Source organism: Spermophilus citellus (assembly GCF_964194105.1).
Source record: "Spermophilus citellus genome assembly, chromosome: 9".
NCBI classification, from domain to species: Eukaryota; Metazoa; Chordata; class Mammalia; order Rodentia; family Sciuridae; genus Spermophilus; species Spermophilus citellus.
Window position 1 is genome coordinate 18,051,080 of NC_138191.1, and position 16,640 is coordinate 18,067,719.

Genomic DNA, 16,640 nt, shown 5'->3' on the forward strand with positions numbered 1-16,640 from the left:
TCATAATGTATTTTGAGTTTCTCTAATCAAATTCCTTCACCAAAGGCCATAGCAAGGAGTCTCCCTTCTCAGAACATCACCTGCTCCTCCCAGCTCAGGTACTAATGACTCCTGATCGTTTATTGATACCAATCTCTGTATTTATTCTCTACCCACCTATCTCTCTAATTGTCTAATTTCAATGTTTTGTTTTTATTCACTCTGCTATCTAAAGACTTATTGCTTCTTCAAGGCAAAGTAGGCAACAGATAATTACTGCTCTAGAGTGACATTTCCTTTATTTTTAATATCTTTTGTACTTTGTGTATTATGTACATCACATTAAGACGCACACTTCATCACTGCCTTATAGTCACTTTCTAATTGTTTTATATATGTTGCATGTGCACTTAAACTCCTATTGATTTACTGCAAATAGCAATTCTTTTTCATCCTTGTGGCACCTACCAAAATTCAAAAAGTGGATATTTTATTGCTACAAAAATTTATTACTTCGTGACTTAAAAACAAGGGTTTTGTGCACACCTGTATACCCAGTTACTTGGGAGTATGAGGCAGAGGTTCGGAGTTCAAGCACAGACCGGGCAATTTAATAAGACTCTGGATCAAAATAAAAGGAAAAAGGGCTGAGGATGTAGCTTAGTAGTAGAGTACACCTGCGTCCAATTTCTAAAAAGGGTGGGGGGAAGAGGTTTTGTTTCTGCTCTTTTCACTATTCAAGCATAAAAGGAGAAAATATTCCAAGGAAAGTCACTAAAGCATCTATTTTGTAGAAAAGGTACATGAAGAGAGGACTCTGTATGGCAGCGTCACAGTGGTCTCTCTCTTCAGAGGGACTGGGAGACTGTTAAGAGATACTCTGTACCACGAGTCTTCACAGCTCACCTTCAAGCCGGCTGGATCTTCTGCCACTGCTGTCTCACCAGGACATGACTCCAGTGATCGATGCAGCCTATCAATGGCTTCACTTGTGATTTTCCATACTGAATAAAGGTGATCTTGGTTCCTAGGATCTGCATGCAAGAAGGCATTATCTAAAAGATGTCACAAGTACTATGCTCTGGCTAAGGCTACAAAGCCACAAGTGAATATTTGCAGGTAAAAGATCTGTATTGACTAAAAATTCTTGCCTCCAATTCACATGGTCTCACAGGTTTCTCTATCCCCATTGTTTGTTTTTTTAAAACCAAATAAACAATATTCTTAACAGTATAAAATAATAAAAAGTGTAACAAAAAATAAGTTAACTCATAGTTTTTATTATTAATATTTGTGTATGGGTGTGTGTGTTTTTCTAGGGATCTTTGCCAGAGCCTCACACATACTAGGGAAGTACTCTACCACTGAGCTATACCCCTAGCCCAATATATAATTTTTTTTTTTTTTTGAGAGAGAGGAGGGGGAAGAGAGAGAGAATTTTTTAATATTTGTTTTTCAGTTTTCGATAGACATAGGATCTTTATTTTATTTTTATGTGGTGCTGAGGATTGAACCCAGTGCCCCGAGCATGCCAGGCGAGTGCGTTACCGCTTGAGTCACATCCCCAGCCCAATATATAATATTTTTGATACTTTATTTTTCATCCTAGAAAAAGTGGCAGAGAAAAAGGTAACACCATCCAATATTTTAGGAAGAAAACATACCTGGATGCAAAGAAAAATCGTGACAGAAAAGACCAGGCTAGAAATCAGCCATTGACATTTGAGTAGCCAGGGAGAGATGACCCCTAAAGTGCAGGTCATGACCTGAGTGTATATCCTACTGCAGTACTGTGAGCCCACTCCTTCTACACAGAGAACTGCTACAGATATTAGTTAATAACTACAGGTGCCTCAGCTGTTTGCAATTAGGGATGAAGCATTCTAAATAAGAAGTTTCTAGACAAATGAAAATTACTTAAATGTTAAATTGTTTTAAAACTACCTTAATAGAATTTTTTTTCCAAGACATTTCACATACTTTTTACCTTATTAAACTAACATAACTTGGACTAGCTGTGTAGCTCAGTGCTAGAGCACATGCTAATAAGCATGTGCTAGGCCCTTGGTTCAACCCCAGCACTTCAAAAAAAAAAAAAAGAAAGAAAAAAAAAAAAACGAACCTTACATAATGTTTCCCTAGGTGACCTGGTCACCACTACATTACAAAATCATGCTGTAACATGAAATGCTCTCAAGGGGCCTCCTGAGCAGTCAAGAAACATACTAGAACAAGTATGTTTCTCTTTTCCCTTCTACAGTGACCTTAACTTCAAATGCCCTACATCTATTTTTCACCCCTGTTCATACTGCTTTTCAAGGGCCTAACATCTCTGGTAGTTCTCTGTTGGGGGAAACTGGCTTTAGCTCTCCTCGTTCCTTCGAGCCAGCCAACCTGAGCTCCTGCCTCCTGATTGGCCAGCTAGCTCATCAGATGACCCAGTTAAGACTTTACCTGAAAGCTTCATTCTGCAGCTACTTCTGAATTCAAAGTTATTCACAAGGGAAACACTTAGCTAAGTTGGGGCAGAGGCCAGGTGTTTACCGTTTTCTGTGCGTCTATAAGTACCGTCTGCAGTCATATCACTCCTGTGCTCTGCCTTCACACACATACCCCAAATCACACCCCTACAGAAGGAAGAATAAAAATGCAATGTGCTGCTCTACCTGCCTCATGATGATGTTAGCCAGAGTATTCATTCACAGGCATTCCCTGGGTGACTCCTGTTTGCCAGCCACTGGGCTAACTGATGAGCATACAGTGGTACAAGGCCTCACCAAGATCTAAGTGACACCATGCAAAGCTCTACTAAGCACCATGATCTTTAATATATGTGCAATTTTCAATTCAAGAATGATTTCCCAAAAACCAAAGGTCAGATGTTTTCACTGGTATGTGGAAGAAAAATCACAATAAAGGAGAGAAAGAAGAGAAATTGAGTAGATTGGACAAAAGGAAATGAAAGGAAGAGAGAATTAGCAATAGGAAAGACAGTAAAATAGATCTAACATAATTTTCCTATGTACACATATGAAAATACTTAAGTGAATCCCACCATTGTGCCCACCCACAAGAATGGGGTCCTAATTAGGTTAGAATAAGACATATTCCATGTTGTATAATTTTATACAATTGGATTCTACTGTTATGTATAACTAAGAAAAAACAATTTTAAAAAAATGGTACGTCCCTCCTCACAGGCACAAAGACATCTGCTTGATGGCATTTAACTCACAGAGGCAGCACTTCACTGCAGGACCAGGCCCTGGGATCTTACCTCCAGAGCAGTGGCCGAGTCCTCCAGTAGTTACCTGGCAGGCTGCCTGTAGCCTTAAAGGGTCCAGAGGCTGGAGATCATGACCCACAAGGGGCTGGGGAGACACCACGTGAGGAGGGCCCACAGTAGTTTTGGTGAGGGTACTCTGTCGTGCTTGAGTGTTACTCTTCTCACTAGTTCCTGCTCAAGAAACAAAGGAAGAATCGATTACAATTCAGAAAAGCAAGTGAAGGGACTGTATGTGTAGAGGAGAGAGTAGGATCACTGTCATTCCAATAAGCTAGAAGGCTTCCTAAAGAATGAAGTATTTTTAATAGTGCTTAAACAGCGGGTGTTTAGTCTACAGGAAGTAAGAGAAAAAGTTTTTAATAAAGGATAGGAATTGTTTAAAAGAGATCTCAGAAGCAAATAATAAGATGGGAGGGTGAATAAGTCAACACATTCTTTAAAAAGTCTCATATCAGGTTCACAAAAAACCCAGGTTCTGGGGTATAACCTACTTTGTTTACCTTGCTCTGGGGAGAGGGCAAGAGTACTGAGTGCTTCCTCCAACATCTGGATTTGCTTGAGTAACTTTTCACCTTTGTCTGGAAGAGCCTGGATGTTCACCACTGCCAATGTGCTCTGAAAAACAGATCTATGAAATGGATTGCCCAAGTTGTTAGAGGAGTAGCTTCAGATTTTAAAAAGCCTAACTTGCCAAAATTCTGAAAGGATGGTCATTTAAGCATGCATGTAAAAACCAGGATTTTTTCCAAAGCTCAGCTCACTTACTAACCCTGAAAGTATAGGAAAGGCAGAAACTTAACATCCACTTAAAAAACCTTCCCAATGAATATACTGAATAGTAAGGGTCTCCTAGCTGCACACCACAAGTGATGCTCTGACCTTAGAAATAAAGCACAAGTCAAGAGTTACCTTCTTTTGTTTCAGTTGTGTTGTAAGGTACACACGCTGGGCAGCTGGATCGGAGGGTTCTTTCTTCTTAGAAACGTTCAAGGAAGCAGACGTTTTTCTTTGCACACTTTGAACAGGGAGTTGAAGGTTCTCTGACTTCAGTGAGTCCATAGTCGAGTCAAAGAGTAGAGGGCTTCCTGGAATACAGGAAACGTCATCTTCCTCACTTTCACTACTGCTGGAGGCAGCAGGGCACCCCTCGCCCAGGGAAAGCCCTGGTGCTGCTTGGCCTTTAGGAGGAGGTCCCGGGGTCCCAGAGGGTGCCTGGAAATGCTCCTGGGGCAGCCTTTTCTGGAAGGTCTGCGTGCTTGGGCCATCCTTTGCCTTTGCTTCTTTAGCTTCCAAGTTCTTGAGGTGCTCCTTGCCAAGGTGATCCCCTTTTTGAGGCTGGCTTACTTGGTTCTGATCATGAATCTTCTGAGGCAAAAACTGGGTTTCCTTTTCTCTTGGAGATTCTGATTTGTTTTGAACATCTTTACTCTCACCATCTGACTTCTCCTGAGGAGATATAGATGGTCCTCTCGGCCCATTCCCTGGGTGCTGTCTGGATGTAATTCCTTTAGTTTCCTCTGTTGTCTCTTCTTGCTCCTCCTCTTGAATTCCAGATTGCTTTTTCTTTATTACCAGACTAGATGAGAACTCTTTCTCCATCGAGCAGTTAGAGTTAGGCTTTTGATACATGGACTGGTCTCCTTTTTCCCTTGACTTCTTAGCAGCCATATTTTCCTCCCCTCCCCCTTTGACAAACTGTTTCCAGAGAGCTGGGTTTTGATTCTTGTCAAGAACCTTGAATGGGTTTCTTGGTTGACTGGAAGGATGAGGAAATGGCTCAGATGTGGGCTGAGATTTATTGGTTACAGGATATTCTTTAGAATTAGGATCCTAAGGACAATGAAAATAATTAATCATAATATAAAATATTAATGCAACCCTCTTATCTAGGTGGCCTTTTTTCCTAGAGGAAATGGAAATTTGTAACAGTAAAAGCAGTCCAATATTTCTAAACACTTCTGCATCTAAAAAATAATAGATGCCAAACTCACATAGAATAGTTTCTTAACTTTCAATGCATGTTCCTTCTCTGTTCATAATCATACTTTTCCAGGTCCTGACTATACCAAAGTGCTTTTACAATCATGGTAGTCACAATGTATACTTTTCAGTAAAACCCAATCTCTCAAGATGAACTTTTCCCCAATCTAAACACTGTCCTACTATGCTCACTTTGACTTTGGCTTTCCAAAGGTTTCACTAGAAGAATCCAGAATCATACATTTAAGCTATATCTCTGCTAAAACAAGTCTCATTGCCTCCCTAGATCTAGTTCCCTATGCATCAGATATCTGTAGAACGTCTCCTAGTTTTATCTCCTAGTTTTATCTACCTATTTATCTATCTATACATCTATACTTAGCCAACACCAATATCAAGTAGGTAGTAATCTGTAAGAAAACAGGGAAGTTAGCCAAGAAAATCTAATTTTTTTTCTAAATAGAATATTAGCTGTATTTAAAAACCCTGAAAAATATTTAAGTGAAAGAAGAGGTAAATAATTAAATTTTGAATGTAACAATGATACTTTGAAATAACAGTCCCTCCGGGTCTACCTTGTTGAAAGTTTTTCAGAGATGGTTTGATGACAAGCCACCAGTCAATAAGGCTTCAGGGTCTTTTCAGTCAACACCATGTGTTAAACAGGCTTAACATATGAGGTTGGAAAACAAATAATCCCCACCTGCCAGGGAACACTTCCACACCAGTGTTTTCCCTCTGCCTTGCTTCTTGTGCATCGGAAGAATAACCTAATGAAATATAAAATATAAATAATTACAACTATGAAAATCCTTAAGAGGTGAGTTTATTTTTAATCCAAGAAAACATCTGGGAACTATTTGATCTTGGCTTTGGGAGATCATTTGAAACCAACTCTAATATACACGTAAAAAGCACAGGATATTTTAAAGAACTAGGAAGGCAAAGATGACCTGGTAACCAGAGACAGCAAACAGGTTTGTTCTTTTTACTCTATCAAGAATGACTGAAAGGAGACTGGGGTTGTGGATCAGTGGTAGAGTGTGTGCCTAGCACATGTGAGGCCCTGGGTTCAATCCTCAAGTGAATAAAATAAAGCCATTTTTAAAAAAAAGCTACCTCATTTAAAAAAAAAGAAAAAGAAAAAATGACTGAAAAGGAGACACTGATCAGCAATGGCTGCTAAAATCAGAAAAAGATAACCAGACATTGTATGTGCTGGAAAGGAGGCCACAATACCACTTAAAAATGGATGCTGCAAAAACAAAAACAAAACAATAAGCCTAACAAACTAAAAACAAACCCGAATGGGATCAAACTTCTAGATCCAATTACCAACTCACAGAAAGTACAAACAAAGGCACATATAAAACTAAATCATGAGGGAATAGAATGTGCATAATCTTGACACTAGGAACAACCACAGGACCTGATTCCTTTGACAAATTATAATGCATTTTCTCGGTAGTCCCAACTGTACTTTGTCTTTTGTACATAATGGTTAAGAATTAATAAATAAAATTGAACCAACTGATTTTTTTTCATTAACCAAAATGATTCCTAAAAACTATGAATGAGTTAGAGGTTTAAAAGTACATACTTGTTTAAATAGGTAATGTACTCAATCAAAGGAATAAAAAAGTAGAGAAAAGCTTCCTCCATACTCTATTTACCCTATTCACCTCCCTCCCAATATGTAACCATTCTTATCTTTCTATTCACCTTTCCAAAGATTTTCAAGTCCATAGTCAAGCCAAAATTATTAAAATTATTTTTGAAATTATTAAATTTAAATATTAAAATTGTTTTAAAAGTACATAAAATTACCTTTAGGCCATGTGAATAGGTTACATAAAACCAATTATGTTTAGATTTGGGTCCTATTCCCAAAATAGCTCACGTAAATATTCAAACATCTGAAAAAATTTGAAGACTGAAAACACCTCTGATCCTAATCATTTCAAAAAAGGTATTGCAATCTGTACTAAATATCTTTCTTTTTGTTTTTTTACTTGATATACCTTGGAAATTCTTCCATAAGAATGTATATATGAAGAGCTTCCTCATTCATCTATTATCTATCTATACATCTATCTCTATATATTTTTTGCAACTGAAGTTTTCATCCATCTATCTATTTTTTTTTTTACAATTGAAGTTTTCATCTTCGTGATGTTACATCATTCTTAATCAAACCCCTCCTCATGGACAATGGAATTTTTACTGGAAGGATTTCATTGACAGGATCTATTTTAAAGCTCAATCATGTAGACTTTCATGAAAGGCCAAAACTTAGAGAAAGAAGAAAACACATATTGAGCATCCATGTGCTGGGCATAGTCCTAAAATGCTTTACTTAACATTCTTAAGTAATGTAGAAAAGTAAAACTGATTAATTAATTTAATTAATCCAGACTAGTTATCTGGGTGGGTTTCTCTATTTTTAGAATAAAAAAATTGTTGTTACCAGGAACACCTGTTATCTCAGCTAGTCACAAAGCTGAAGCAGAAGGATTGCAAGTCTGAGGCTGGCCTGGGCAATTTAGTGTGGCCTTGTCTCAAAAAAAAAAAAAAAAAAAAAGCCACTGAGAATACAGCTCAGTGACAGAAGACCCCTGGGTTCAATCTCTAATACTGTAAATTGTAAATCCATGAAGATGACAGTAGAAAAGTAGAAATATATTCTCATAGAGAAAGCAGATACTGATTCTACTTAAGGAACAGTATAATTTCTGCAGTGTATTAATTATTTTTCAGGACACAGGTTATTAGCAATAATGAAGACAAAACCAGTTAGAGGAAGCCAGACCTCTTCAATCCTATTTCCTCACCAGAAGGTAAAACCTCCCTTCTTATTAGAGCAACTGTCCAACCCAGCACAGCACTGCCAAGCCTATTCACTTCAGCAAGACAGAGTCGCTCAAGCTCCAGAACCTTCTTCGGGTGGCTGGAATCCCAGCACTACCACACAATTAGCTCTGAGCCATCAGACACTGGACACTGTACTTGACTATTCCCTGTGGCAGTTTCCTCCTCTTGAAGTAGGAAACAAAGCAAAACAATAACATTTATGCCTTCTGGTCAATTTGAAGATTAAATGCATTAATAAATGTAGAGCTAAATCATAAACTCATTCTTGCCAATCATTTTGTTTATTTATTATCCACATTTCTACTTATTGCTGTTTTGCCTATAACACTTTTTGTCCTTTGAACATTTTTAAGGTCACTCAAGGCCAAGTTCAAGTCTCAGTTCCTCCACGTTCTCAGTAACCTTTTTAACAGGTTATTGATCTTAGAGTCACATCTGAACACATTCAATTTAGTGCTCTAACTGGCAGGTGGAGTGCTCCTCATCTTGCTATGTCTAATGTATCCCAACTGTGTCAAAGGACCCCTAGGGGTTGAGAACACATCTTTATATGCTCCATCACTAGAAAAACATAAAGCTGGATTTTACCTCATTCTTTTACACTAAAATTCTAGATAGAACAAAAATGGAAAACACAGTATTCGAAGAAACAGAGATGAATGTTTTTGTAACCCTAAAGTGAAAAAGTCTTTTCTAAGATGACATAAAATTCTAAAGTTGAGAGAGAAAAAAAATTAGTAATTTTAACCACATAAAAGTTTCATGTGGCAAAAATACTCTAAGGAAAATAATATGTAACAGGCAACTGGGAAAAAGTAATTGCCATACAAATACCACAAAGGGCTAATATTCTTTATAAACAAGAATATTTCACTGGCCCCCACATAATACTCTATAGCACCTAGTAAGTCCTGACTTTATGAGTGGAGTTCTTCATGGTTGGTGGGCCTGAGGGCCTTTGCGAGGATCTGGCTCATGCCCAAATGCTTCTCCATCATCACTCCACCCATTATATTGGAGCTAGATACTCTGCAGCTCAATTTTACCCAATCACCCACAACACAGGAGTTTTATAGACATGAAGATATTATTAAAAGTAAAATATTGTGAATATCCACTACAACCAGCTATTTAAAGTACTAAAATGTTTTACCTATTTGTAGACAAAGGAGTATTTCCATCTCTTTTGATCCCATGTGTTTGAAAAGAACAGCAGATAGATAAAAAGGAGAGAACCTGAACTTGGGAGCTTGAGGACAAGGCCCAACAGAGTGTGCCATATGTCAAGGCAGGATTTCTTCCCTGTGGGTTTCTGAGAGTCTATCCTAGTTTTCCTTATGTGCCATATCTGAAGAGCTAGTCACATGCTGGCGAGTGATGCCATCTGGCGTTTAAATCAAAGAACTACATATAAATGCACTACACCACAGGGTACAAAAAACAGGCATCTTAACCTTGGTTGACCCCCTAACTCCATTTACTCCTTACTCCATTCCTTTGTTGCACCTGTCTCCTGGCTTTGTTAAGCCTAGTATAATTAGCATCATAATATTAGTCAGAGGGTATAAAACATTCAAGTTCTTGAACAGAAAACTCAATTTGCAAGAAGGATAGACAGTCCTCAAGATCCTTCTTATAAGTCCTGGCTAAATGCCCTTCCAGTTTCCTAAGGAAATCATCATCTATGTGCTTATTTATTTCTGCTTAAATTCTCAGCCTGTACCTGGTGCTTTTTGTTTTGTCTTTTAATTTGTTGTATTTTATTTGTCCCAACTCAAGTCTTTTTTTGGGAGGGTGGGAGGTACTGGGAATTGAGCCCAGGGGCACTTTGCCACTGAACTACATCTCCAGCCCTTTTTATTTTTTGAGACAAGGTCTCACTTAGTTGCTTAGGACCTCACTAAATTGCTGAGGCTGGTTTTGAAAGAAAAATCCTCCTGTCTAAGCCTCTGGAGTTGCTGGGATAAGTGTGTACCACTACACCTGGCCCAAAATAATTTGGGGGTGGGGGGATACTGGGAATTGAACTCAGGGACACTCAACTACTGAGCTGTATCCCCAACCCTATTTTGTATTTTATTTAGAGACAGGGTCTCACTGAGTTGCTTAGCGCCTCACTCTTGTTGAGGCTGGCTTTGAACCCGCAATTCTCCTGCCTCAGCCCCCAGAGCCGCTGGGATTATAGGCATACATCACCATGCCCAGCTCAAAATTATCTTTTTAAAGCTTCAGTACCTATCTCCTAGTGAGTGTTCTGGATCTGGGCAAAAAGAAAACATTTAGCAGACTTGCCTTATCTACCTAACACAAGGACTGTTAATGACAAGTGCTCAAGATTCCACCTTCAGCCTAGCTCTCCACTCAGAGCTGCACATTTACTTTTCTAGCTGACTTCACATTCACTTCATACACAATTAGTCCATAGCTATACCTATTACAACACATCCAAATCCTCTACTGACGTTACCTTTCCCTCCCTGTCCCACTTAATATAAAATCATCTCCCAGAAACCCCAACTTAACAACTACTCACTGAGCACTAATAATGTGTCAAACACCAGACTGAGCATACCACACTTTCTCTCGGAATACTCACAGCTCAGGAAAGTCGGGGCTGCGGACTTTCTCACTATTCCAGATGAGAGTGTGGATGGAAATGCCCTACCAGGAAACATGTCTTATCAACTCTAATTCTCTGCAAATTTTCTCCTGCCTAACTGCAAAGACATGGGCCTGAACGGAGGCAGTGGCATTGAAGCTGATTGTGAAGACCACAAAAAAAGGAAAAGACTATGTCTTTCTTTCACTTAGAGAAAGCAGGTATGTTTGCAATCAGCTGGATCCGAGTCCCAGCAAAGTCATTTCAAAATCACAGGACCTCAATGGCTTTTCTAACCTCTCTAGTGGCATTTCCTCCTCTGCCTGTAAAATAGAGCTATTGAAATGAAAGATAAGAGCTAATGAACATGCCGTGTAGCAGGTATTCAATACTAACTATTATTTCAGCCTTTTGCTTCCATTCTGTTCACTTTTTAATCACCATGATCCTTTTAATGCAAATTGGAAATCCTTCAGTTCCCTTCTGCCACCTACGACAGTGTTTCTGTATTGTAGCAGATCCCTCGTGGTATGAAAATTATTTTAAATATCAGGAGTACATCCAGATTTCATGTAATAAAGGCTTACCAGACCCACTGTACCAGCAGAAAATGATGTAAAGATAAAAATGTTTAAAAATCCCACTTATAACAGCATTGAAAAACATAATCAATGAGGAATTAATTTAACAAAAGGGTGGCACAAAAACTATGATGAAAATGATCTAACAATTTTAAGGTTTTAAACAACTGTGCCATGATTATGAATTGAAAAACTCATATTGATGTCTCGTCTCCAAAAATTGATCTATATAAGTTCAATGCAATGCCAACAGGATTTTCTGTGGAAATTTAAAAAGCTGATCCTACATTTTATAAGCAAATACAAAAACCCTAGAATAGCCAACATAATCTTGAAAAAGGATAAAGGTGGAAGATTCACACTAATTTACCTGATTGTGTAAGAATATGTAAATGGATCAGTGGCACAAATTAGCAACCTTAGAAATAGACCAATTTTATGGGGTCAATTGATTTTCTACAAAGATGCTAATGATTTCAATGGAAATATGGCACTAAAATAAAATTAGGTAACATATGAAAAAGTAAATGAACCTCTACCCACATACACAAAATTAATTTGAGACAGATTATAGACCTAAGTGGAAAAAAAAAAAATCTACATCCCTGAAAATCTATCTACTGGAGATATTGTGATCTTGGCATAGGCAAAGATTTCTAGAAAGAAAACAAAAAGTACAAATCATAAAACAATAATAAACTAGACTTTATAAAAATTAAAAATTGTATTCTTCAAAAAAAAAAGTTAAGAAAATGAAAACCAAAGACTGAGGGGAAAAAATCCACAATATGTCAAAAAACTTGTATAAAGAACTACTCCTACTCAATAGTGAAAAGACAAATAACAACAGTTTTAAAACAGGAAAAATCTCAAAAGTTATGCTGTATTATTCTATAATGTAACAAAATTGAAAAGACAAAATTTTAGAAATGGAGAACAGATTTATGGTTCCTGGGGGTGAGGGAGAAAGAAGGAGGGTATGGTTACACAAGCAGAACAGAAGGAATCCTGTGGTGAAGGAACTATTTAGTTTTCTGACTGAATATGATGAATATATAAAACTACACATGTACAAAATTATATAAAACTAAACATATACAAATAAAGTTCACTTTACAAATAAGATCAGTACATTGTATCAATGTCAATATCCTGGTTGTTTTGCAAATTGGGTGAAACTGGGTAAAAGGCTACAGGGGACCTCTCTACATTATTTCTTACAAACTGCAAGTGAATCTAAGATCACTCAATGAAAATTTTAATTAAAAATATATTTAAAATATTTAAACAGATACTTCACTAAAGATTTTCAGAAAGCAAATAAGTACATAAAATAAATGATGGTACATTCATAAATGGAATTAAATTTAGCAATAAAAAGTGAACTACTGACACAATATGGATAAATTTCACAGACGTTGTTAAGTAAAAGCAGTCAGATGCAAGAATACATAAAATATAATTTAACTGATGTGAAGTTCAAAAACACGCAAAACAAATCTCAAGTGATAAAAACCAAAACTGACTGCTGAGTAGAGAGGGGCAGAATTAATTGGAATGAAGAAAATGGCAGTTACTGGGGTGATATTTTGAGTTGGAGCTTAGTTTTATGGGTGGATATACACATTTCTCAAAACTCAACCAGCTGAATTCAAGTTCTATGCATCTTACTATACATGTAAATCAATTAAGGAAACAGTAGTGTGGGCGTTACTCATGTATATAAACATTGTGAAATTGATACTTTATTGTCTATTTTGGAGTGGGAGAGGCAGAGATCTAAAAATACAAAAATAGTTATTCTAATAGTTTAATGTTAATAATAATATAATTATTTTATATAGAATATTATACAAAGACTATCACATCCTGGCCCCTGTCTTCCTGGTCAACCTTATCTCCTGAAGCCACACTAACATATCTGCTCAACTGAGTCTGGGGGTATAATCAGAGGTAGAGTGTGTGCTTAGCTTAGGTCTTGGAGTCAATCCCCAGCACTGCAATAAATAAAGCTTTCATTTTACAGAATTCCCTGCCTTTCCCAATCCCCATATAAAGGAAACTACAATTTGAGTTACCATTTGTTAGACCTTTTTACATATTACCTCGTTCTATTACCAGAACTAAATGACAATAAGTTGGTGGGCTGATGTTATTAGCTCCCTGCAAATTAGAAAGGAACAATGGTAGAGCTGTCTACCCAGAAATTAACCACAAGTCTGGCTCAGATTAATGAGTTGCTCAGCAGTTAGGGAATAACAGCCCTGAAGATACTCAATACATATAGAAAGGCTGTTTATTTTTCAATGGCAACTTTAAAAAAAAAAAAAAAAAAACCCAAAAAATATCTCAGCTAAGACTCTTTGGGTTGGAGGGGAATAGAAAACTGTTCCTTTTGGATACTTACCTGCATTCTTTCTTGCCCTGTAGTGGAAACAAACTCTGAAGCTCTACCACAAAGTCCTCATGCAATAAACAATGAGAAACAGGAATGCTAGAGGAAAAAAAAAAAAAAAAAAACATTTTGTTTTAAGAGCAAGGAATACAGCAACATCCTAAAAATAAACTGAAATTATTGGTTTAAACCAGAATCTGTGGAGAGCCTCTAATGGATTTGTAAATACCACACACTCCTCTATCTATATGCTTTTTTCTGAGCATAGGGTAGATAGCTTCCATTTCTTTCCACTTCCTCAAATAAAGCATGACAATAAAGACCTTTTTCTTGATGACTCAAATGTTTACAACTGCACTGACTCTACACTGCAATACCACTGACTAATGACTGAAGTCAAGATTAGGTGTGAGGCCCTACATGAATTTTCCTCAGGTTCTTCCATTAATCTTTATACCTTAATAATAACCTATAAGCTGTCACATAGCATTATTCACATGCCTACCTCTAACAATATGTAACTAATTCACTTCTTGTCTGATATACGCAAATTAGTACTCTCTCCCAACTTACTAGGAAAAAAAATTAAGTGTGTATAACATTCAAGAGTAAACAGGTTTGTGTAAAGATCTAAAGTACTCTCCTATGACTTGTGAAACTTTTTTGGCCTATATTCTGGTTATCAGATATATTCTAAATATGTTAAGTTTATCAAATATTTGTCCTCACGTGAACTAGTTCATGTAGCAGTACATTTGTATAAATGGCACCCTATATAGGAACATGTTTATCTTGACGTAAATCTGAGTCAGATGCCACGATCAATGCTAACTCCTATGAAAGCGAACATGCTTGTATCTCTCAAAATCCGTGCTGGGTACTGAATCTAAGAGGTCCAGTATATTTAGAAACTAGAAATAAACGGTAAAGGGCCAGCAGTGGTGCTGCATGCCTGTAATCTCACAACTTGGAAGGCTGAGACAGGAGGATCATAAATTCAAGGTCAGCCTCATCAACTTAGTGAGACCCTGTCTAAAGATAAAAATGAAAAGGAATGAGGATATACCTCATTGCCCTGGGTTCAATCCCCAGTACCAAAACAAACAGACAAGCACAAATCCAGTAAACCCTGATATAATTATATGCTTTTGATCTAAGAGAGCCTGAGTATTATCCTAACATTTGACTGCTTTACTCAAATACTAAAATCACTTTGTATTAAACTGTTTCCCAGTAATTTCTTTAAAACAATAAAAAAAAAAGCTTTTTAGAGAGCTAAAAATGTATTTTTGGTAAAAGTCTGAAAAAGGATCCAAAGTCTTTGACTTAGTTTCAAAGCAAAACAAAGATACAAATCATATAATTCATGGAAGGGGAACATGAGAAATTAATAAACATATTGAAAGGATACTTTATTTTCTACTACAAATATCCATTATATGCTTTACATGATATTAAGAAAATAATTTTACCAAGTTCAGCTGAATAGATAGCAGTAAGAAATGTTTGATGATATGATAGTTTTCAGTTCACTTAAAAAAATGTAGGCACCTGACGTGATAAAATAATAACACTCAAGACTTTAACTTTTCTCACTTCAGAGAAGATGCCTAACGTTTCTGGGTCTGTTTTCAAGTCTGTAAACCTGAGTACTGATGTTTCCTTCAGCGCTAATCCCTAAAAAGAAATGTTTAGTCGTTATCAACATCACTATTTAGACACAGAGTCCTACTTTAAGAAAAGGACTGATAATCCAGTGACCACTGTTTTAACTCCAAATATTTAAACTAGTGCAAAACAGGAACAGATTATTCTTAACTAGGTCTATTGTTTGCCCTCACTTCTTTAAAGGAAGGGTGGAATGTCCAAGCTGAAGGGAGTCACTGTTAAGGCGCGACAGGTGACCAGAAATCAAACATTGCAAGAGGCTGCAAGAAACGAAAAGGATCCCTGTTTTACACGCGGGGAAATCCAAGGCCCAGGAGGGGAAAGTAACCCGACTCGGGTCACACAAGCACAGGTGGTGGGGGTCTCTTCCCCAACTCCTCTGAGGGTGCCCGCACAGCACAGGACCAGCAGCTCCCCTGGGATGCTCAGGCGGACACTGGGAATGCTGCCCAGCTCGAGACCTACTCGGTGGTCTTTACGAAGCTGCACGAGTCCTCTCGGCACACATAGAAGCTCTTTCCTTTATTCGGGCCATCGCGAACTCCGGTTTTCAAAAGGCAGAAGGTCCCTGAGGAGACAAGGAGGTCACCAACAATTACGCCACGCTAGCTCAACGGCAGGGGCAAGTACGGTGGACTTACGCATCCGGCCTCTTACCGTGCTCCGGACACTTGACTCCTTCCATAGCGCTCCTTCTCACGCGCCCTCAAAGCCCTGTCCCCAACCTCCGCTTCCGCCTTTTACTCCGTCCCGCCGCGGTTCGGAGCCAATCATCATTCACCTCTTGTGGCCACACCCCCTCCCACCCCCACAATTCACCGCCGGAGACTTCAGCACGGGCCCTCGTTGTTATCTACCAATCATATAACAAATTCGCTCATCTCCAGCCAATCACAGCCGCCCTCAGGTAGGGCGCGCGTCTAATCAAAGACGGGATGAGGGGGCGTGGAGGACCTGACGTTTGCCGGCTGGGGCGTGGCTGAGGCTGGAGAAGCTTCCAGACCACGCTGACTAAGAAATGCAGATCTTAGAAAAAGGAAGAGCGAGACGGAGGCCCAGGCGATTCTAGTCTAGCACTGAGAACAAGAAGCGGCTCTAGAGGGAACACGAGTCCAGCTTCTGAAGGCCTGAGCCTCGCAGCCATCTCTGAGTCGGGCCCTTTTGGGCGCCTGGCCTGGACGCTGCCGCTGCGATTGAGTCCTGAGGAGCAGTCACTGTAGGCGGAGCCACTGAATTTAGCGGCGCGAGCTGGGTGATGGGGACAGTCCTTTAATGGCAGCC

At 38.4% G+C, this 16,640-nt stretch overlaps 1 protein-coding gene across 3 annotated transcripts in view; it reads right to left on the reverse strand.

Moving 5' to 3' along the window:
* Window positions 1-16,107, reverse strand: part of TTF2 (transcription termination factor 2) — a 36,572-nt gene extending 20,465 nt beyond the window's left edge. For all 3 annotated transcript variants that reach the window (XM_081306720.1, XM_081306719.1, XM_081306721.1), the window contains exons 1-8: window positions 16,017-16,107; window positions 15,825-15,927; window positions 13,704-13,790; window positions 5,949-6,015; window positions 4,175-5,095; window positions 3,766-3,880; window positions 3,257-3,436; window positions 886-1,013 (exon numbers count right to left, since the gene is read on the reverse strand). In XM_081306720.1, the coding sequence (XP_081162846.1) occupies window positions 886-1,013; window positions 3,257-3,436; window positions 3,766-3,880; window positions 4,175-5,095; window positions 5,949-6,015; window positions 13,704-13,790; window positions 15,825-15,927; window positions 16,017-16,044 (1,629 nt within the window). In that variant the 5' untranslated portion in view covers window positions 16,045-16,107. The remainder of the gene's footprint in view (window positions 1-885; window positions 1,014-3,256; window positions 3,437-3,765; window positions 3,881-4,174; window positions 5,096-5,948; window positions 6,016-13,703; window positions 13,791-15,824; window positions 15,928-16,016) is intronic.
* Between the last annotated feature and the right edge of the window lie 533 nt (window positions 16,108-16,640).